This window comes from Mesoplodon densirostris, chromosome 4, assembly GCF_025265405.1.
Source record: "Mesoplodon densirostris isolate mMesDen1 chromosome 4, mMesDen1 primary haplotype, whole genome shotgun sequence".
Taxonomy (NCBI): Eukaryota; Metazoa; Chordata; class Mammalia; order Artiodactyla; family Ziphiidae; genus Mesoplodon; species Mesoplodon densirostris.
In genome coordinates, this window is record NC_082664.1 from 103,182,662 (window position 1) to 103,205,697 (window position 23,036).

The window sequence follows — 23,036 nt, forward strand, 5'->3', positions numbered from 1 at the left end:
GAATTGTGGTATTTATGGACATTCAAAGGGACTTTTTCATTTCCTATAATTTTTCAATCTTTTTACAAATCTTTAAACTTACAATTTATATATTTTAAAATAATATATGAAAGTTCCAAACATGAGTAGCCTTAATTATATCTCTAGCTTTAAAAACTGCTTTAATGTCCTAGGTGGAGTCTGTGCTTTGCTGACACAATTCTAGGACATTGAGAAAGAGGAAACGATCATTTACCCAAAAAAACACAAAAACTTCTTTGATTATAAAATATTTCTTTTTATACTGATACCTCTTGTTCTTCTGTTGCCCTTCCTAATGCTTAAGAAATCATGGAAATTTTAAGATAACAGTACAATGATTATGGGTTGAGGCAAAACTAAACTGGACCAAAGTCAGCTTGGCAAATTGTCATGCTGTTTTTGTATTTATTTCTTTCAACTTTAACACCCACAATTTATTAAGTGAGACAGTGGATAAAAGAGGAAGCTCAGAATCCTGTTTGGATACCGTTTAGGAAGGAAGCCAGGTCTTTATGGGGTACCCCCTTCCTCTTAGCCACTGGCCAGGAAAACCATCTTTCTGTTTAAAACCTATTCAATTTGAGAGAGGTGGAGTGACTTTGGGAAGGAAGGTGACCTCTCCCTTGTAAAGTGGAATGGCTCTGTTTCCCCCCCGTGACTTATTCAACTCATCTCGACCACTGTTTATAAGAACACTTGTGCTGGATGCTTGTAGTGACAGCAATAGTCATTTAAAATATGGCTCAGATTTCATGCCCTCAAATTTCCTATGTTATTTCAGATGTTTGATCATTACAATCCCAAATGGAGCTTTTGGTCAGCTCAAGTTTTGCTCTGCCCTGTTGGAGTTAACAGATATGCTTCGAATAAGCCAGAAGTTTAAAAATGCATATACTACCACTCTGTATAATCTAAGCATTGCTGCTATCAGATCTGAAAAGAAAATGCCATTATGGGAGCCAAGTCATTTCCAAAATGATACAGGGGATTTTTTCTTAGATGCCTCACACGCTGGGGTCCACAGGTAGATTGGTATGTGGAATTGATGTGAGTTGCTTGGCTGAGAGATGCTATCAGAAGAAGTTGTTTATTTTGTAGGTTTATCAGCACATTGTTCTCTTGAAATGTTTTTGGATTTTGACCTCAACTTTAGCTATGCTGGTTTATTTAATTTGTATTGCACCTTGGCTGTGAAACACTGGTCATTTTTAGAAAACTCATACCTTTATTCATTTCTTTACAATATTTCATAGTATTTGTATAAAATAATATTTTTCTAAAATAATATTTTATAAGGCAATAATTTTATAAAATATTGTATAAAATATTGTATAATATTTTTATAAAATAAAATACCATATTATAAATAAATAAAACATCTTATTTTATAACCTTTTTATTTTGGAATGATTCTAGGTTTACAGAAAATTTGCAAAGTGATACAGAGTTTCCATCTATCCTCACCTAGTTTCCTCTAATGTTAACATCTTAACATTGCCATGATGCACTTATCAAAACTAAAAAAAAAAACTGACATTGTACATTACTATTAACTAAACTCTGGTCTTTATTTGGATTTCACCAGTTTTTCCACTAATGTCCTTTTTCTGTTCCAGGATCCAACCCAGGGTACCACATTGCATTTTATCATCTAATCTTAGTCTTCTGACTGGCAGTTTCCTAGTTTTTCCTTTTTCCCATGACCTTGGCAATCTTGAGTGGTACTTGCCAGAAACTTTGTAGAATATTCATCATTTTTTAACAAATAAAAATGTTTAACTTCTGGGATTTTTGAATGAAAGCCCTGGTAGGCTTAGTAATCATTTGTACCACTAATTTTCCTCTCGTATATCAGTTTCAGCCTGGTGATTATTACTTTATCTTCTTATCAGTTATAGAAGCACTCTAGAATTAAAAGTTGATTTATGATTTAATATTTACATAGTTTTAATATTTGCTTAATATTGGCTTCATCTGTGTATGCGTTCTGCATTTTCAATTTTGTCAGCTCGTTCAGTTTAAATCCCATAGAAAGTCTGTACTTTATCTATTGTTTATGACAGATTCGAGATGGACAGACAAACTGTTACGTGTTGAAGAATAAAGATTTAGAACAAGCTTTTAAAGGAGTTATTTACTTGGAGATGGACCTCATATATAATCCGGTAGGTCTAACTGGACATATCTCCCAGCTTCTCTCTATGGAAAGTAAAAGGTGACCAGCCTGGAGAAATTCAAATCAATGTAAAATGTTTCAGAATTTTTGCAGCTACAAAGAAAATAGTGTTTTAAAACTGAGCCAAGAAAAATCAGTGCTGGACAGTCTGGTGTTAATCCTTTTGGGCCAGTAGAATTGATGGTGTGTAATTCTCAATAAATGTCAAGGGGAAAAAAAGTAAGAGGAAAATTAGGTTCTTAGCTTTATTACCTTTAATCTTCTTCCAAGGCAACAGTTGGCTGTTGGACAGAGATATCTTCAAGCCTCTGACATGTTATTTAATTATTATAGTAGATGTCCTGCTATCCAACACTATCAAGACAGGTAGTTACTCAATTGAAACCTACAGTTAAAGGAGGATTTTTTTAATGTATCTTAAACTTTTAGTTTAATATGAACAAAATACATAAATATACATTCACTTGCCAATTTTTAGGTACGGGCCTATAACCTTTTTTTAAATAGCATGGACTTATTATTTTTAGTTCTACAGCATATTCCTTGCATTAATACACCCATAACATCTATGATTTCTAATTTCAGTTTCTTGAAAGTAGAGATACTCTTTAAAAACACTCACAGAACAATCTGAATATGGAATTTCTCCAGATTATTTTTCCATAAAATCATCACCTCAATAGCAGTATCTTTTTAGTAACTGACCTTTCTCAAGGCTTTCTAGAGCAACATCGATTTCAAGTCTTTTGATCTGTATTTCAATAATTTATATAATTAATTAAATATAGAATTATAGTAACGGGTAAAATGGGCATAAATAGGTTTGCGAATTAGCACAGTTGGTTCTAGATGGGCATACTATTCAAGTGCCAGGAGCAGAAATCCCTAGGCATGCGTGGACATGGCTTACTTAGCTGTGGGCATTCCTTGACATGGTATCAGCAGTAGGTTCTAGAAAGGGAAGGGAGAGCACAGGTTAATCCAGTTAGTGGGGTAAATGAATGTAGCATAATGGCACTTTTACAGTAATTAGAAGAATGGCTGCCATTTATTGGCCATCTACGATGGGCCAGGCTCTGATATTATTTCATTTCATCCCCACAATAAGCCTGGTCCCTAGCTATCATGAATGCCATCTTATGATGAGCAAGTGGAATTAAACAGGGGAGCTGATTTGCTGATAAATGAGTGAGTCGGGATCCAGATCCAGATCTTTCTGACTCCTCAATTATCCCGATGCTACATTGCTGATTGTTTACTATCTTTAAGAGATTATTCATAAAATCAATGGCAGGGAAGTTTTATATTTTATTTCTGGAAATGTTAGAACTCTGGGCACAGCTTCCAGTATGGGGTCTGTTGTTACTTCCTCTTTTTCCCCATTTCTTAACCTTTCCCTTCAAGGAGATCATATGTGTGTGTTGCACACAGATCACCCTTCATCTCCTCTTTTCTTCTGGCAAGTACTTGTATATAGACCATGCACACAGGTAAAACTTGAGTTTTAGGGGGAAAAACAGCCTTAAATTAAAAACTGTTAAGTAATGTTCTAGTTGTCCATCTGATGTAGAGGAGAAGGACTTGAATTTTGTTCTTTGAGGTTTTCCTCAGTTTAGTGATTTGGATAGAAATCTCTCTGACCCTCAGTTTATTCCCTAAAAGCTGGGCTAAAATGACTCATTTACTTATTTTTCTGGATCATTGAGAGGAAATGAGGTTCTCTATGGAAAAGATGTTTTTATAAGCCGGAAACTCATTTTCACATGCAAGGTATTACTGGCAAGGGGTAGTTCAAAACTTTGATGTGAAAGGAAGTTTTACTTTTTAGAGACTTTGGTTTGAGGACTTCATGAGCCCAATCTCTGCAGTGGTTTAAAATATCTCTTTGATTTGCAACGTGGAAACAACACTCTGGAATCTCCAGTCTGACCTACCCGAGTGATGCTCATGAAATGAGACTCTGGAGACCCATGTAGAGCTCCGGGTACCCACCATGTCTCTGCCCACCCCCCAAACCCCTAATCCCACGCCCTTAGGGTCAGAAGGTATTGGTTTCCAGAACTTCTCAGTCATTAGAAAAAGAAGAGAGTGAAGTCCATCTCAATGCTGCCCCTTTTAACACTGGTGTCTTTCTAGATCAAAGCAAGTATTCGGACCTTTACTCCCAGAGAAAAGCGCTTTGTTGAAGATAGCCGCAAGCTGTCCAAAAAGGTAGGTCAGTGCAGTAAACTGGCTTGTTGGTACAGTCAGCACCCAGCACCCGGAGTACTTACTGGTCATGACTTGGTTGCATCTCACCCTCCTTCTCTGTTTTCCTCTCTCCCTCCTCCCTCTCCCCGCTTGTCTCCCCATCTCTCCACTCCTTCCTCCATCTCTCCTTCTCTCCCTAGACAACGACTTCAGTTGGGCTCAGTAAGAAGGGAAAGACTCAGAACATATCTGTTGGATGCTGCAGAGGGTGTCAGCCCTCCATTCATCCCCTGAACCATTTTGTAAACAAAAATTCTGAGCGTCAAGCCATAAACCTTCTCTTGAATTTACTTACCCCTCCTACCCTCCTTTAATCGCAGCCATTTTAGTCTCCATCTTTCAACATTTCAGGGAGGCATTCTGCCAGTGGAGTCCATCATGGAATTAACCCAGTTGATCTTTCGAGATGTCCAGCCTCAGATTCACCGATAGGTGTTCCTACCACTTTTTTTTGCCTAAGTTTGGATTGTGTTGGCATTTTACCTCCTATTGAATTAACTCTCACTCCCTCTGCCTGTTACCCTTAATTCCTCTCTCATCAGTTCAACAAAAAGTGAAGATCAGGGCCAAGTAGAGGAAGTTTCACATTTTTTTTCTAACATGACCTTTACAGTTCTTTTCAGAGCCCCTCCCTGTCCTATTCAGACACAGTTCAGGATTTCACTCTGTACTTACTGTCCCTCTTCAGTTGTGTAGCAAAGAACAAAGTGTCCCCTTTTTAAAGTGTTTATTACTTCCACCACTTCCTGTGGGGTGAGCAGCTGTGGATTACAGAAAGCAAGTTAAATATAAAGGCATCTTATCATCCTTTGGTTTCCCATGAACTTCTGGACACACTCGGGAAAGGCCTTAAACCTCTTCTGAAGGGAGCATCCAAATGTTTTGTTTTGGTCTGCCGTAACATTGAGTGTAATATTTATTTTGTGTAATCTGAGTCAATGGCTTTATTATTGTTGTTATTATTGCCTTTTGCTCTGTTTACTTGAAAGTTAAAACCTGAGTTGAGGTAGGTGGCATAGCTGCTTTGCAAACAAATTGAAATGAATCTACCTACAACTGGGAGAAAAGACATTTCCTTTGCCAAACAGGACCTCCGTGTTGGGTGGCTTTGGGCTCTGAGAGCACCGGGGGTTTTGGGGCTGAGACCCTGGGGTATGTTAGGTTTCTCCCCAAGTTCCTCTCAGCACTGAGTGTCCCCAGATTTTTATAAAGTTGAAACTTGTGCTCATGACACAAATACTTAAAATCACTTAGTATGTGCCAGGCTCTCTTCTAAGCCCTTTAATTCTCTCCACAACCTTCAAGGTTAGCACTCCTATCAACCCCATTGAATAAAACAGAGGTTAAGAAACTGGCCCAAGGTCACACAGCAAAGAGGTAGGAGAGCTGGATTTCCTTTCCAGAGCTTTACTTTCCTATAGAATAGACTTTTTCTTCTGGACTAGATGAGCTAGAATACATGTACATTTCTACTGTAAATCTACCCATTTCCTTCCAAACTAAACAACATAAACCCTCATTCCATTCTGTCTGTCTCTCTCAAACACACACATTTCACATGCCTGACTGCTGCTTTTTTTTTTTTTTCTTTTGGCTGCGTTGGGTCTTTGTTGCTGTGTGCGGGCTTTCTCTAGTTGAGGCGAGTAGGGGCTACTCTTTGTTGCGGTGGGCGGGCTTCTCACTGGTGGCTTCTCTTGTCGTGGAGCACGGGCTCTAGGTGCGCGGGCTTCAGTAGTTGCAGCACGCAGGCTCAGTAGTTGTGGCGCGTGGGCTCTAGAATGCTCAGGCTTTTGTAGTTGTGGCACGTGGGCTCAGTAGTTGTGGCTCGCAGACTCTAGAGCACAGGCTCAGTAGTTGTGGTGCTATGGGCTTAGTTGCTCCACGGCATGGGGGACCTTCCCAGACCAGGGATCGAACCCATGTTCCCTGCATTGGCAGGAGGATTCTTAACCACTGCGTCATCAGGGAAGTCCCCTGACTGCTGTATTTTTTACCAGCTCAGTTTTGTGCTGAACATTATTGAAACAGCCTATTCTCCTTCAAAGGAGCTATAAAATGCATTGGATTTTCTTTTCCTCCCAGGATGATCATAGTTTAAAAATGAACTTTAGAAAAAGTATTTGGACTCTTCATTTTTACTGTTTTGTTCATTGGCAGTTATACAGAATATAATTTAAATGACCAAGCTGTCTGATCTAAAGAGAATATTTGGAGTGTTTAAGCCTAGTTCCCTGTTTTCCATTTTTTTAATCAGATCTTATCAAGAGATGTAGACCGAGTGAAAAGACTCACCATGACAGTCTGGAATACAGTACAGTTCCTTAAAAGCTGCTTCCAGTGGGAATCCACATTGAGAAGTACAGTAGCATTCGTGGTAAGCTTCCTTTTTTATGTTCAACTTATTTGCTTCCGAGTCCCAAGTCCAAATGCAGATGGATTTTATTTTACTTACGTGAAGCAGAATGAGGCACATTCAACATAGCTGAAGTTTACACTGGTAAGGAAACTTTAAAAAAAAGGATAGCCATTCATCTTTCTAAAATATATTATGACATAGGAGATTATGTAGGAGGTGTCTTCCCAAGACCATACTTGTCCGATTTACCCTTGGAAATCCCTTAAATTACCCAAATCATACTTATATACTATCTCTTGATAAGGTAAAGAGATCCAGTGTTCTATGCATTTTTAAATGTTTTTGTGGTGGTTATTATAAACCATTTGTATAGTCCCCACGATGTGTTTGTCTCCTTCTGTACTCATGAGGGCCAGTGTTTCCTGAAAAATGGCAGTTGAAAAATCACATGACTAAATGAAGACTAAATTGCTCTAATTTATGTTTTAAGTAAGTCATTGGCAAACTTTGGCATAAAAAACATTTATTCATCTCCAACCTCTTGAGACGTAACTGATTACTACACATTACAAGTTGACTCAACACCACAAAGGAGAACCACTGTCTGTGAAATACATTCTTATAATAATCGTTGGCCTTTCCTTATGAGCATAATAAAATCATGGAATCTCAGAACTGCATGAGATCTTAAAACCACCTAGGTCAACCACGAGAGTCCAAGAATCTTGTAAGGACTTGAAAGTTAGCATAATGTCCTCACTTTACATCTCTGGGCATCCTCCCTCCTCTGTAAAGGCACTTGTCATTGATCAGATTGGTAGCATCAGGCATGGGAGGAGAAACCAAATGGCTCGACTGCTAATCTTGTGCCTTTTGTATTACGCCATTAACTTCTGCACTGTGCAAAGATCACAGTAGGACCTAATACGATGTGTGAGTGGTTGAGTCATGATCACGGCTCTTTTGTCTCCTGGTTTCTATCATCCATCCTCTCTCTTACCCACCAGGATTATCCACATTAAAAAAAAAAATCAGTCCCAGAGGTCAGTGGGTTCGAGGTCACTCCCACCTTTCTTATGCAAGCTGTATACTGGCTCCATAAGAGGCTTTTTCTTAGCCATTTTAGCACTTTGTTTTATCTTTAGTTAATGTTAGTTTTTCATTGGTTCAGGAGGTAGAAGGCCTGTGATGGCTGCAGCCTTGGCCTTTAATATACCTTTTCTTTGTTTTAAAGTTGCTAGAACAATTGGGCTTGTTAACAAAATTAAGAAGGATTTTATTAATCCCTATCTGCCTTTGACTTGTCATTGATTCATCCACTTCCCTTTCTCACATTCTCCTCAGTTGGGGGCTTCGTGTGTTGGGTTCCTCTTCAGCCTCCCTGCCTCTGTTTCCCACCTGAATCCTCTCTGCAAACTTTCCAGGGAATGTTCTGTGTGATTCTAGGCAAACGAGGCAAGTCAACGTGATTGGTGGCTTCTTCCAGTCAGCACCCCGGCCAGTCCCTTGGAGGAAGAAGGATTTCCTCTTTCTTGAATTTAGTTTCTGGCACTGAGGTTTTTAGAAAAACAGAGATCTGTTGAACTGGATTATGTAGGGGGATGACAGAAATGATTAATGGGCTGTCAGCCTGATCTGAAGAAAGATTACAACAATGAATAGAAATAAGTTGTTTCATAGAGGGGGCTTCTAAACGGGAAGAGAGACTTGGCATTGGGGCCACTTCTGCATGGCCTGGGACCTGAGTGGACCCTCCTTGCTGACACCACACCGCACAGCCCTCTGCCAGGCTGGCTGCCAGAGTCAGGCTAGCACATCCTCCTTTAAAATCCCTAAGGCCCAAGGAACGAAAGATAGAGGAGTGCTCTTCTTGCTGGTTTGCCAAAATACGATTTTGCAAGGGTACCTGAGTTTATGAGACGGTGGGAGGCCCCACTGCAGGTGTGGATGGGGGACATTTTCCATTGGACATCATTGGAAAATGCAGAATCAATTACGAGTGATATGTGCATCCGTTCTCTCTCTCTCTAGGTTGTCCTGAAGGTACTGAGATAAAGACAGCTTCACTCAGATAGACTTAGTTTTCTGTTTTCATTTGAAATTCTGCTTTTGAATGTTTATCTCACATTTACTTTGACCAGCCATGGTGGATCTCAGAGATACTGCAGATGTAGAGACATAGGTATCTCCCCTCACTAAGCTGATGATGTGTAATTTCATTAGAGAATGTTTTTGTTGCTACCATCATGATGGTCACTCCAAAACTATTTCTGCTCTTAAAGCGAGAACATATAAAGAAAATAACATTATTAGGATAAAATAAAAAATGCATTGTAGCCTCCCTTGTTTTCTTTAATAAGATCATGGGTAGCCAAGCCTTCATATTTTTCAGAAAACATTTTGCTTTCATGGCTCTTGCTTACAGACTTAACGCTAGCTGCTTGTGGAGTGCTGATGGGTGATTCCAGGCCTGTGGGCTGCCACTGGTTGTGTCCCTGACTCTGTAGGACTCTGTTCAGGGTTGTCTTTCTGCAGAATGTTGGATCCTCGGGTGACCTGGGCCAGAGAGGGAGGAACGGGGAGACTGTGATGCTGAAACCTGGCTTCACTCCCTCACTCCACTACTGAGAACGCCATGTGTGTCTTTGGTGGTACAGTACACACTGATGCTCTCCTATGATCTACTGAGGACAGAATGCTGCTCCGGGTCTTTATTCATCCATGTGGTACTTTGTTCATGCCTCGTCCACTTGCCTTGGCATTTCAGGGGCAGAGCAATTTCGTGCTGGTCTGAAGCAAGGTCTTAAGCCAAGAATGTATTAAACAGTAGGACTGCATGTGAAGGCCTTTCTCTATTAGAAATTAGGATAAGTGCTCTTTGAGAGTTCACTGCACAGGTGTGAAAAGAACCGTTTTGGCTAAACCCACCTCCATTGGGGCTTTTCCTTCCCCTAGAGGTACAGCACCACAAGCTAAGGGCAGAAACATAGAAGTTTTCACTTCTGTTTTGTCAGGTAACATGAAATTGCCTTACTAACATCATGTTCATGTTTCTATTTTCAGTTGATACAAAGCAGGAATGTTATAGGATCATGTTTAGTATATTCTGGTCATTAATCTTAAGACTTTATGAAAGCAAGCCATACATTTTCTAAGGGATCCTGTGGATGTATGTATGAATATATCGTATCTTGTTGAAAGCAGGAGTTAAAGGAAAGCAACCTGTTAAGATCTAGGTCCTGTGGTGTCCGGTCAGAAGTGGATGAACAAACATGAGAAAATTTATCTTGTTAGACTGTTTAAGCATTAACCTCCCCCACCAGAGGATTAATCCCCTCTCCACTCAACGTGGGTGGTTGTTCTCCCAATACTAAGAGAAGAAAGTTATCTTCAATTTCCTGACACCTGCCACGTGACTGTTACTGTATACAGTTTAATTCATTGTTATTGTAAGAAATTAAAAGTGGACTATCTTTCTTTAATTTTTATTGAAGTATAGTTGATTTACAATGTTGTATTAGTTTCAGGTGTACAACAAAGTGATTCAGTTATACATATATATATGTCAATACTTTTTCAGATTTTTTTCTATTATAGGTTATTACAAGGTATTGAATATAGTTCCCTGTGCTATACTGAATGTGGTCACTGAATGTGGACTTTTTTAGAGTAGTCAGATTCCAAATCATACTTCTATAGGCTTAATTTTTTTTAACATCTTTATTGGAGTACAATTGCTTTACATGGTGTGTTAGTTTCTGCTTTATAACAAAGGGAATCAGCTATACATATACATATGTCCCATATCTCCTCCCTCTTTCATCTCCCTCCCACCCTCCCTATCCCACCCCTCTAGGTGGTCACAAAGCACGGAGCTGATCTCCCTGTGCTATGTGGCTGCTTCCCACTAGCAATCTATTTTACGTTTGGTAGTGTATATAATAAGTCCGTGCCACTCTCTCACTTCATCCCAGCTTACCCTTCCCCCTCCCCGTGTCATTACCTCTTTTGAGTCTTTCTCCTTCCTCTAAGTTTTCTAGATGTTTTTTTTTAATGTGTTTTCTGAGCTTTACTTGCTTTAAGCTAAAGATAATTGTTTTTCACTCAAAAGTTCATATTCTCAGTTTTTCCAATTGAAAGATAAATTAATATAAGATGTCAACTTATGGACAGAGGCCTATAACTAAAACATCATGCCTAGAAGAAACACATCTGTATATTTCCCTATGAATGGACTTGTAAATATACGTGGTATTTTGTATACATGCCCATGGTCATTCCCAGTCACAGGCTTTGAACTCTAGGGATAATTAATGGCTTTTGTTGCTTCAGTGATTACTATGTGTCAGGTACTGTCCTAAAGCATGTTATAAGTGTTAATTCATTTAGTTCTCATAACAAGCTGCTGATGTAGATGCCAGTATCAGTATTTCCTTCTTTTTACAGATAAGAAAAATAAGCCCATAGAAGTTAAATAAAGGTTAAATAAAGTGTCAGAGGTCATATGCTTTTAAGAGACAGAGCTGAGATTTAAACCCAGACCATCAGGATTTAGAGTCCATGCATGTAAACATTGGGCTACACTGCCTGTCATTGATGCCCAGGATGCAGTGATCACAATCCTTGTATTTAGATAGATATAATGGCTCTAGGGACAACCATATGAGTCATTTCAGATATGTATAATATCTAGGTGTTATAAATGGAAGTTAAGCCTATTCCAAGATGCTTTGGGAGAAAGAAATCCTTATTATATGGGTAAGAATAATTCTCAGACATAGTCATTATATTCACAAGAGATGAAGTAAAATTAAAGAAGTGAAAGGTAGAAATGTCTCTGGCATCTTTGGGGAACAGCCCAGACCGTGGGAATCACATGCTTATGACATCCGTGGAATTCAGCTTGATGGTCTGGAAAACCTCAGTGCTTGGTTCTAGGCTAAGCCCCAAATTGAGGTCTGAGTTATCTTTTCCCGCTTTTGGAGGAAGCTCTTAGATGATGTAGAAGGGCTTTCAAGGGGAGAGTGAAGAGTGAAAACAACTAAAGGAAAGAGCCATGGAAGGAATCTGTAGTTTTCAGATCATCTTCAAGAATTCCAGGTTGTTCAGAATAAGGGCTAGTAGTGGAGACGTGTAACTATCTACATTAGTAAATTACTACAAAATATCTTAAAACAGTGGCTTTCAGAGAAATTGGCTCATATTTCTACTGTGGGAAGGGTGCTCTGTTGTACAATATATTCCCATATCTAGTGCAGATACGTTATTTGATGATAGTTAAGAGGAATTGAGTTTGTTTTCAGAAGATAATTTTGCATTGTGGTATTTGTATTGTAGAAGCAGTCATCTGTATGAGTTTTTTTGATTTGTTTTTCTCTTGGGTAATTGTACTTTATAAACAAGCCCCAAATATTGTCTATAAAAAGACCTAAGGTTATATTATGGCATAAATGCATTAATTTTTTCATATGACAGGAAACATTTACTTGACAGTTGGCATCATCAGAAAATTATTTTAATACCAAAGGTCTCCCAATGCTGCAAAAAAGGATTGCATTTATGTAGTTTGGTTTTCCACCACTCTTTAAGGCCCTCGCCTCTTGCGTTGAGGGAGAGGAGTCTATGGGGGCATTGATGGATTCCTTATTTATTAAAATTTTACTTGGACCTTTCATGTTAAAAAGCAATCTAAGTCTACCATATATCAATGGGTATTTTCATAAAGCTATGCTTTTAACATCTGTGACTTTTTTCCTGCATTTTTGGATTGTAAGAAAATGAAGAATTAATTCTTCAGAGTTGACAGGGCCTGCAATATGATACATAATTTAAAGCATCAATCAACTGTCCCACTTCCCAATAAGGTTAAAATACAATTCTCCACTTTTTAGTGATAGCCCCTATTTAACATATATAGAATTCTTAGCTTTTAGGGATCCTAGAATTTTGAGAAGTGTGAAATGATTTCACATTTAACTTAAAAACAATAGCAACTGTAACAGAACGAACCCTTCCATCACACACATGTGTGCATACACACACTCACACACAAAACACTGAGAAGCAGAGGGCATTTGGGAAGCAAAAAGTTTCGCTGCTGAAAGTTTTCTGAGAATGATTTGATAAAAATTTCATGAGACCTTGAGGAGTGTCCCTGTTTATAATCCCTTCTGTGGCCCACAGGACATTCAGATTGAAGTTACTTTGGTACAGATGACAATTACACTGGATGTTTTGTTTTCAGATTGGACGATTAAAATAGTGCTGGTCAGTTGTCTTTTTGATGCTTTAGATATTTATGTGTTAACTTGGTCTAAAATTTTTTTTCTTTTTTTTTAAAAAAATTGTATCACCAGTTTATTCACAACTAGATGCACTGCATTTGATTCAACTTTTGGTGGCTGTTTCCACATCCACCAGAAATCACAATCGGATGTGCACAGCAGGCATCACTGCCTGTTTGGTGGGTGTTTGTGCAGTTGCTGCTCAAAGATTAACAGTAAAACTGAAAAAAAAATCCACAGTTAACAATCACCATTTTGTCTGGATAAAATTTTTTAGGCATCTTAAATGTTACGTATATATACTTACATGCAAAAATGTATAAATAGGGCTTCCCTGGTGGCGCAGTGGTTGAGAGTCCGCCTGCCAATGCAGGGGACACGGGTTCGTGCCCCGGTCTGGGAAGATCCCACATGCCGCAGAGCGGCTGGGCCCGTGAGCCATGGCCACTGAGCCTGCGCGTCCGGAGCCTGTGCTCCGCAAGGGGAGAGGCCACAACAGTGAGAGGCCTGCCTACTGCAAAAAAAAAAAAAAAAAAAAAAAATGTATAAATATATTACATTAAATGCTTAAAATCTTTGCCAGTTTATTATTTGTTTTATTTAACATTTGTACGATGATTTCCCAAATCTTCCTTTTCTCAGAGGACTACCTAACATACTTTTAAAAATACTTTAAAGTTCTTTTTCAGTATTTTTTTCCATAAGAACAATCCATTATTGCACATTGTGATTATAATTTTTATAACATAATTGCACCTTCTATTGACAGCTTCTCAGGCATTAACTAATTATGCCATTTAACAAAATTACAGTAATTGCATTAAAAGATTATCTATTGAAAATTTAAAAGCACACTCTTAGCTATTTTAGTATATTTCATGTTTATATTTTCAACTTTATAATTGAATTGCATTTCCAGGCAGAATCCTAGCTATACTGAATGAAATCAGCTGGTATTTTGGAGCATCACAATTTTGAATAGTAAGCATTAGATCTTCACTTTTTAAAATCCCAGAATAGCATATGTTGTCAGTCTTCACACGGCCCTGCTGGGTAATAAGTGAATGGTTCTCATAGGTCCAGGCCCTGTATGAGAACTCTCTGTCTCTACCTGCTGCCTTTCCTAAGCTTTCTACTGGGATGTACTTGCAAGTACACATTTTTCTGCCTTCTTTGAATTTTCTGGTTAGGAGCCTTTGTCCTTTACAGATTCCAGAGAACTCAGTCTAATTCACTCTGCTGTTCAGAGATACCCTACTGTTAATTTGAACTTGATCCTGAATTTAGGAACTTAAATCTTAGATGAATAAAAGACTTCAGTGATCATGTCCTTCCTTGACCAAACCAGTGCTTCACTGCCTCCTTCAAGCTTGCCCCTCTTCCTCCCTCCCTCCCTCCCTTTCCACAGTCATTGTTTGTCCAGTGTCTCATACACTGCTAGATATTGAGATACAGAGATGAAATGATCATAGTAAGTCATCCAACCATCTGTCTTCCTCCCCTCTTTTCTTCTCTTCCCCCCTTCATCTCTCCTGCTCTCTCCCTTCTCACCCCATCCGCCAGCCTCCCAGCCTCTCCCCAGTATCCCTCTCCACCTCCTTTGCTGCACCCTTTCTTTCTCTCCCCCAGCTTCTCTCCACTGTCATCCTCTTATATTTGAAACCAAAGCAGTAAACTTTTAATTAATAAAGGACACCATAAGAAAAATTAAGTTTGCCCTTTGGAGAGCAAATTATATAATAAGCATGGAACTATTTTAAACATATGAAGTGAGCTACCAATGTGGGTAGGAATTATTAGCTGATATAACCATTGGGAGGTTAGGGTGTTGCTCTCCTAACTCAGAGAAAAGCTTCGCTGAAGTGGGTACAGGTACACACACAAACACAGACACACAGTTGCTGAAAGCTTCACTGAAGTGGGTATAGGTACCCACACAAACACACACACACAGAGTTGCTGTTTCATTGCAAAGGATGTGGAGGACCTGTCCAAGAATGGGGTAGAAATGCAAACAGTTGTATTCTGTGTCATGTAATTAATGTACAAGAGTCAACTATATCTAGGGCTGATTAATGTGCATGGAACCACCAAATTCCAAATTATGTGATTCTACCTTTAAGGCTGTGATAGTACTTTTCATGTTTGACCTAATAAATTAAGTTCTTTATATCAAAATAGGAGGGATTTTATTTTAATATTTCAGGTTAATGTCATATGCTAAAAAAATCATTCAGTGTAACGTAGCCATATGATTGAAGGATTATGTTAAGACACTGTGAGCTACAGATTTAATGACAGAGACCCAGTCTTTTATCTGTGTGTACGTCCTTACCGCTCATGATGGTACTGAGTATATTGCAGGCATCTAATCAATGCTTCTTAGAAGAATATGGGACTCATACAGACCATCTATTACCAGATACTGTTTGTTTGTAGTCCAACTACTCCTCTGACCATAGCAATCTATGACCCCACCAGAGGGTAAAATTCAAAGACAACTGAACGACTTAATCATAATCTTTTCTGATGTGCGTTTTCCCACCTTTTTCTCGACCCTGCCCATGGTGGGGGGTGATGGTGCTAATTTGCAGCAAGATGTCCAAAAGACAGTCAGCAGTAGGCGAACTTGGAGGAGGGGAGTTGGCAAATCTCTAACCCGGATCAACAGCCCCTGAATCTAGAGGGATTTTATTTTTGATTCTTAGAGAGCTGAGTGCCTTTTTCCCCCCTCCATCTGTTGCTATATATGACACCTGGATGTGCAAACATTTTGTCTGATGCAAAAATGGAAAAGAAGATTTAGAAATAAAAGAGAGAGGGTTGGAAGGGAGGAATAGAGTGCTGGTGGGCCTGAAAACAGTCAGAACCAATTTCCTGCTTCAGTTTTGTTCTGTTGAAGAACCATGATCAGCACTTACATTTCGGGCTAATTTGATATTGCCTTTTTGGTGGTCCGAGCTTTGTCATTTGTTTGGAAGCTGTCATCTTTATTAGTCTCTCTGGCTGATCTTTGGGGCTCCCCATCAGGTGGCGCGTGCTGTCCGTTGTCTGACTGGGCTTGGCAAGCCGCTGGCCCTTTTATTGCTGTGTGATGCGGGCATGCTCGCCCGGCAGCCTGTAATTAGACCCACCACAGATGACAGTTACAAGAGAGCCTGGTAATCATTCTAGCCGCCTGATCTGATGTTTATGGAGAGAAACCTTCTTTGTGGTCTGGTTAGGGTTTACTATACTGTATCTTACTTTGGCCATTTGATTTATAATTCAGGAAGTTGTGTTTTGCTACCTCTCCGCCGAGCTTGGAGTTGTATCATTGGCTTTTGAAATAAGAGCGCTAATTTGGAGGGGGTAGTTTTCATTGGACTGATACTGTAGCTCCCAATTTTATTAAAAAAGATAGGAAGACAATTAAATCAAACAGCCAGTTCATTATGTCATCATTTAAACGATGTTCCTGTACAGTGTTTACAGACTGTTTTAGTCTCCCTGGGATTTTCTTATAACCCCAATCCATGTTTTTTGGCCCTTTAAAATGACTTTTCTATATCTGGCCTAGGTTTAAAAATTTTTTTGTTTCCACTCGTTGCCAGGGATACTTCACTTTGTCAGGGAAAAATACAAAGAAAGAAATATACTTATTAACTCAATTGGTGTTGAGACCTCCATGGCTATGATTTTAAGTCTGGAAAAGCATGGAGCTATAGAGTGTTAAGTCAGAGGGTCTTTATGTTCATTTGTGGGGGAAGAAACTGAAGGCTTCGGGAAAGTGATTTTTCTCCTGGCCTGTTAGAACAGAGTGTTTTCAGTCCTTATACCATTTTTACAGTGTGTGGCTTTTGTGGTCATAAATTTTGCAATTATGGTTTTAGTTCATGAGTATGAGCTGTATCTAAACAGTCTCCACAGATTGGGTTATTAAAAAATTTTTTTAAAACATACTTTTCTGCAAGTCTTACATTTGGAAAATATTTTATAAGTCTGGAGAGCTGCTACTCAGAGGGGTAATATGCCCTGGAGGAACAAATATCTGTAATATCTGTTACTTCATGTGGGCTTTTCTTACAGCAGATGAATCTTCCTCATTAAGACCTGAGGGGTAGTGCTGCTGCCACTAAAGATGATGATGTGAGGATGATGATGATAATCTGTTTGCATGTTCTGGGTGTTTTAAGTTTTGACTTCTGCTGTTCAACTTGTTCTTACTTTATTGGGCTACAGTAACACTTTTAGTGAAATATTGTCTCACATTTGTCTTTTGTTTAAAGAGCAACAGAATACTAAGCATGAATTTGCCAATAGCAACATTTCTTCTGCTCTGGTATAAGCCAGGTACATGCAATTATAAACTTTATTGTCAATTATTCCATAGCAAAAGTGGCTTTCCTTGGAAACTGTTGAAGTCCTCACATTTTTGGTAAGGAAATTTCTATAGGCTAATTTGTGCTCCAGATTCTACTTTGCAGAATAGGAAAATGTGATGTGTGTTTAGCTGTTAAAAAATTAGCCACTTGTGGCCTCAGTCACCTATACCTCTTTCCATACATTTTATTTTGCACTTCATGATTTTTAGAATTTTAGTAATGTACACATTCCAAGAGAAAAATTATTGATTTCCAGGAAATTCTGTGCATGTGCATACACACACGCACAAACATATACAAGGGGGAGGGGGGCAGAGGAGGAGGAAGAGGAGAGAAAGGAAAAGGGAAAAGAGAAGGGATAGCAAATAGCCTTTCCATTGCTGGAGTTTACTTAAAGACAGTCCTGCAGGTGGCGATAGAATCTCATAAATGATAAAAATCCCAAAGTAAATTTCTGTGCACTGTTTCTCGGGGATTTTAATTTCAGTAATTTATTTTTAATTTGATACAATCATCTACAAGCAGAAATCGTTACATTAGAAAAAATTCAAATTTCCATGTTGTGTAATCTCTGTTTTTATAAAAATTTTCTCAGATATTTTATGGCGTGTTCATCTTTATGCACAAGAGATGAGATCTAGGTTATTGCCAAGCTGGTACAGATTTTATATGGCAAATAACCATTTTAAGCCTGTTTTTAAAATTTTTATTTTACTTTTTTTAACATATAGCTAAAATTTGATGCCTGTGCCATTGGTTAGGTTCATAAAATCTTTTGCTATTGAGTATTAAGTTGTTATAAGGGTAGTGCTGTGTGGGTGTATGTGTGTCAGTGTTTGCTTGTGTATCAGAGTATCAAATCAGTTGCTTCCAGAGGACATTTCCTTCCTTAGCTAATTGTTGAAGGTTAGTTTTAATCTGAGAGGAATCACAAATTCTTTGAAAGCTATTTATTTTACCCAGCAATAAAAAGACAACATAAACAGTTTGTTTGAAAACACTAGAAATTGCATAGTGGATATGATAACACTTTTTCAATTATTTTATTTTAGATATTAGGCTTTCTTCAAGCAAAGTTAAAACATTCAGTAGATCTTTCTTTCCTGCTAGTTGAGGTTCAAAAGTTCTTAAATTGCTTATTGTGAATGTATGTTTTCACTTGCCATTTTTTCTTAAGTTTGTGTTCGAAGATGCAAACTCTAAAGTGATTTGCTTAAACATAAAGCTAATTTTCAGCTCTCGTCTTTTCATGTAGCCTCATTTAAAAAACCTTTGCAGTGTACATTTTCAAGGGGAACTGCCTTGATTCTAGAAAATGTAATTATTTTGGTTTAAATGCTTTAGGCTTTAGATGTTGAGTGTCATCAACAGACAACTGTGATGGTCTTGAGCAAATTACGTGAAATTCAGTCTTTGTCTCCTGAACATTTCACTAAGTCTTATGGTGAAGTTCAAAATGAATAAGGTCTTGTATACTGTACCGTCGAATACAGAATTTCTTATAATAAAAGAGGGGGAAAAAGAGAAAAGAAAAGAAACCTTCTAGCCTTCTAATATTCTGTTTCAATTGCTATTCCAATTACTCATGAGGGGGAAGAGTGGAAAGCAAGTCAGACCCTCGGAAAACCTGTTTTGCTGCCTTCACATAAAGGATATTCAATTCTGTGCTCTGTTAGCAACTGACCAAAATCTAATCCATTAAAAAATGTATCGTGGTAAGCAGTTCTTGAAAATGTTTATAATGAATGGTAAAAGCCAAGCTTCCACTGTGAGATTAGCAGTTGGAACAGGATGTGTTCATCAGGAAATAGGTTATTGCCTTACCAGTGTGTCCTGCTGCGTAACCTGCAGGATAGATGAAGATTTAAAAGCTTGCAGTGTAAGGAGTTTATTTGATTTCCCCCCTTTGCCTTCTTTTGCATATCACAGTGTTGTTTATCACCCATGGTGCTTTTTCTCAACAAATCTATTCCAAAGTTCATTTTATAGACAAAAAGCATCCAGTGTTTTGGAGGTCGCCACCCCCCTCCACGCCCCACCCCTGTCACACACAGTGGATGCTCATCAGTGCCCTATTCCGATTAATGTAACTAATTCACTTTTACAGAGCGAAGTCTGTAGCTTTAAAAAATAATAAGAGAATGGTGAAAGATGACTTTCCAGAAGTCTGGACTCACCCTCACCCCCCATCTTAAAGATACAGAAAATACTGGATACAGGAAATACTGAATACTGTGGATTATGGTGATTTTCCTACTTTTTGCTTGATTGCCGTCCAGTGTTGGAGCCAGTGGACAGTAGTGCTAATGAATAATGCCTTCTATATGGACGATACCTATAGTCACACACACGCAGTGACTAAGAGATCAAATACACTGGCTAAAAAGCCTTAGGGAAGCATTATGTGTCTGAGGTCTGATCTATTGTCTGGGAGGTCAGATGAGTGTTAATGCACTCTGCAAAGATTACACTCCCTCACTAATTGCTCCGACACTTCCTTAAAGGATTTAAACAGTCAGGAAAGGTGATGCTCCTTGTCAATTTTTGTCTTCTGCCTGCAGTTGAAGTTTATCTGTCTTTCCACTGAGACCACTAGATCAAGTAGCCTCGCCAGTGTCAAAGGCATAAACTCTGAATTAATAGTGAAAGCAAGGAGAGATGTTATTTACAGCTCCATTATGACTTGCTCTTTAAATGCTTTGCATTCCATCTCTGGTGTTTACATTGTGAAAACAACAGCTATCCTCGTTCAAAAAGGGGGGCTGAAAGAAATCCAAGGCTTCACGTTGACTTTTGATTAGGTTTGTTTTCATAATCTTTTCTCAATGACATAAGGGCCAGTGTGGCATTTTGCATTGAAGTTATTTCCGTTAAAGAAGTAAAGAATAGTGGACTTCAGCGTTCCTCTGTGCTGCTTCCCCCACCAACACACACACACACACACACACACACACACACACACACACTCCATTCTGAAATGTTTATCCTGAAGTAGACACGTACAAGACTGACCCACACGTAAGACCTGATAGCTTTGTCCAGACCCTCATTATAAATTTCATATGTTGTGCAAACACATTTTTAAAAACCTCTCCTCTCTGCATTAAAGAATGCTTACTCATTCCTCTGTAGTGTCTGGAAGCTGAGATAGTAATTTTATCAGACTCTGTATCTCTTACATTGCTTTGATTTTAACTTAATATTTTCTAAATGACACTGAAAAGCTTGAAGGAAGCTTTTACCAATTCTTCCATGATGGGAGTTTAGGAAATCCCGGGAATCTGTATGTTACAGATACGATATTGCATTCCTTAAATTCATAGTCTGCCTTGCTGTAGGAGTGGGGAGGGCAAGCTTGCATTTTGCCCTGAGCATATTCTGCCCACCATGCGCAGTTGCATCATTGAGAGGTAAGAATTCCTCTTAGATCGTTTGAAATTGCTAATATACGTGGCCTAGAGCCTGCAATATATTTATGTAGCTTCCAAAAGAGACTTGGGAGGATTCCCTGTAATTCAAGATGGTAGTCTGAATGATGGGTGTAGACGGATTTTTTTTTTTTTTTTTAAGAAATCCTTGTTTGTCCCATGGGATTTTCACACTTTTCAGCTGACGGCACTGTATTTTACTCATATTGTGTAAAGCTGTCAGTGTATGCGTTATGTGTGTCTCCTGAAGACTGAGCAGATGACGAGAACTATTGCTAGAGGGGGAAAAACACATTTGAATCAACATCTTCAGGAGAGAATTTCTCCAGTGTCTCTCATTCCTGCTCCTATGTAGACTGTCCCTCGCACTTCGTCTTATTGTATGTTCCCTTGCACTGTTGGTAGATTACACTGAATGTTTCATCTGTATATAAAAATTAAAAATTCAAACAAAAATCTGGCCCACATGAAGAACAGGCCCTTTGGGCATATGGTTCATTATGCATATTCGTTTAATTACTAAAACACTTGGGATGGCTTTCCTGCCCTTGCTTTCAACTGGCAAAGTTGGATCTCTTCTACTACACAGAAAATGTATCACAGGATTCTGTTCTGAAGAGAAAAAAAGAAAAAGGGGAAAAAAAGAGCCTTTGAAGAAATTATTGAAATTCACCAAAAGGAGGTATGATTCTCAGTATGAAACCAATAGAAGTCAGAATCTCTCTCCTCTTTTTCTCTCCTGTTTTCCTCTCTTTCTCCCTCCGATTTCTACCACTGCCCCTGAAGGCTAGTTTTACTGTGGTTCGTTTATATGAATGCAAGCAGGGCAGGAATGTGAGACTAAGGGTTTGGGTTTCAAGTACATTCCCTCTGAGCAACTCAAGTCTCACGATGAAGCTGTCTAAGTTTTATTGGTTAGAAAGGCCGTGCTATGAAAGTGTGACTTTAATTGATTTTTCAGGGCAAACAGGTGGTGATGGTTTAGACATGCCCTAGTCTCAGTGCCACTCCTAATTCGGAGCAGCACATATAATAGCTTTAATAAAATAAACAGTCTCCTGGCTTTGCTTTTACCTGAACATCTGCCTCTTGGATTTTAAAGGGCCTTTTAAAATATTTTCATTCTGTGCTTAAATGAATCTGATCTTAAAAAAGCTGAGGAAGACTTTATTTTCTATTCATGTCATCAAACTTATTATTTTTTGTTTGAAAGGAAAAACATTAAAATTCACACAGCATCTTTAAATAGGATCATTGTTGTTTCAGGAATTTTGGTGGTTGTTTGGGGAACATTTACTTATATGATGCAACAGATCTTAAACATAACAGGCCAAAATTGAATTCGTACTTGCTGGGTTTTGATTTGAACTATTATTTTGGTGAGCAAAAGATTGTTTGAATGTCAGTGGTGTGTGTGTGTGTGTGTGTGTGTGTGTGAGTGTATGTGTGTATGTATGTGTGCACATACGTGCTTAAAGACCATACTTTGTGTTCCTTCCCGGTTTATAGTGATGTCTCAGCTTTGTCGGAAAGCTGCTTGGATTCCTCATCAAAATAAACTCAGGTCTCCTAAGAGCATTTTTAAAGGAAAGGAAGATCCAAACTTGGCATCAGTTTTGTTTTTAGTGGCAAGGATGTGCGGCTCTGATACAAGCACAATTTTCTTTTTGATTAAGCAAATAGGTAGTCTATCCGAGTAATGGGAGACCATCCAAGACATTCTTGATCCGATTCCTAAGGGAATTGTTCTTTGCTATAAAGAGCATCGCTCACTAACCCCTGTGGGAGAGTTCTCGAATTAAGGCACCTTAGTCTATTTTAAGCACACTGAACATGTAAAGAGCTACTGCAGGCTTAATGTGAACATATTGCAACCCTGCTTCTTTGAGTGCCAGAAATAAAGCTACAAGTGGAGGAACTTAATACAGTGAACTGCTTTATTCCATCACTGCGCTAATGCTAATTAGATACACTTGCTTTATTACCCAGAGCGTTTTTCCTGTATTCATTCTGATCCAATCTTTCTGTGAATATGAAGGAATAAGTCTTAAATGTTCAGTTGAAGTTTTTAGTCAGAATTGCAGCCTGATGTTCATGTGACCAAAGTCAGAGAACACTTTTAGAGAATGCTTTGTCCACTCTGTCCACTTTGTACAA

At 38.6% G+C, this 23,036-nt stretch overlaps 1 protein-coding gene across 4 annotated transcripts in view; it reads left to right on the plus strand.

Moving 5' to 3' along the window:
• The window catches only part of MCTP2 (multiple C2 and transmembrane domain containing 2), a 198,956-nt gene that overhangs the window by 106,290 nt on the left and 69,630 nt on the right, over positions 1-23,036 (plus strand). For all 4 annotated transcript variants that reach the window (XM_060095091.1, XM_060095093.1, XM_060095094.1 and 1 more), the window contains exons 14-16: positions 2,085-2,186; positions 4,334-4,408; positions 6,702-6,821. In XM_060095091.1, the coding sequence (XP_059951074.1) occupies positions 2,085-2,186; positions 4,334-4,408; positions 6,702-6,821 (297 nt within the window). The remainder of the gene's footprint in view (positions 1-2,084; positions 2,187-4,333; positions 4,409-6,701; positions 6,822-23,036) is intronic.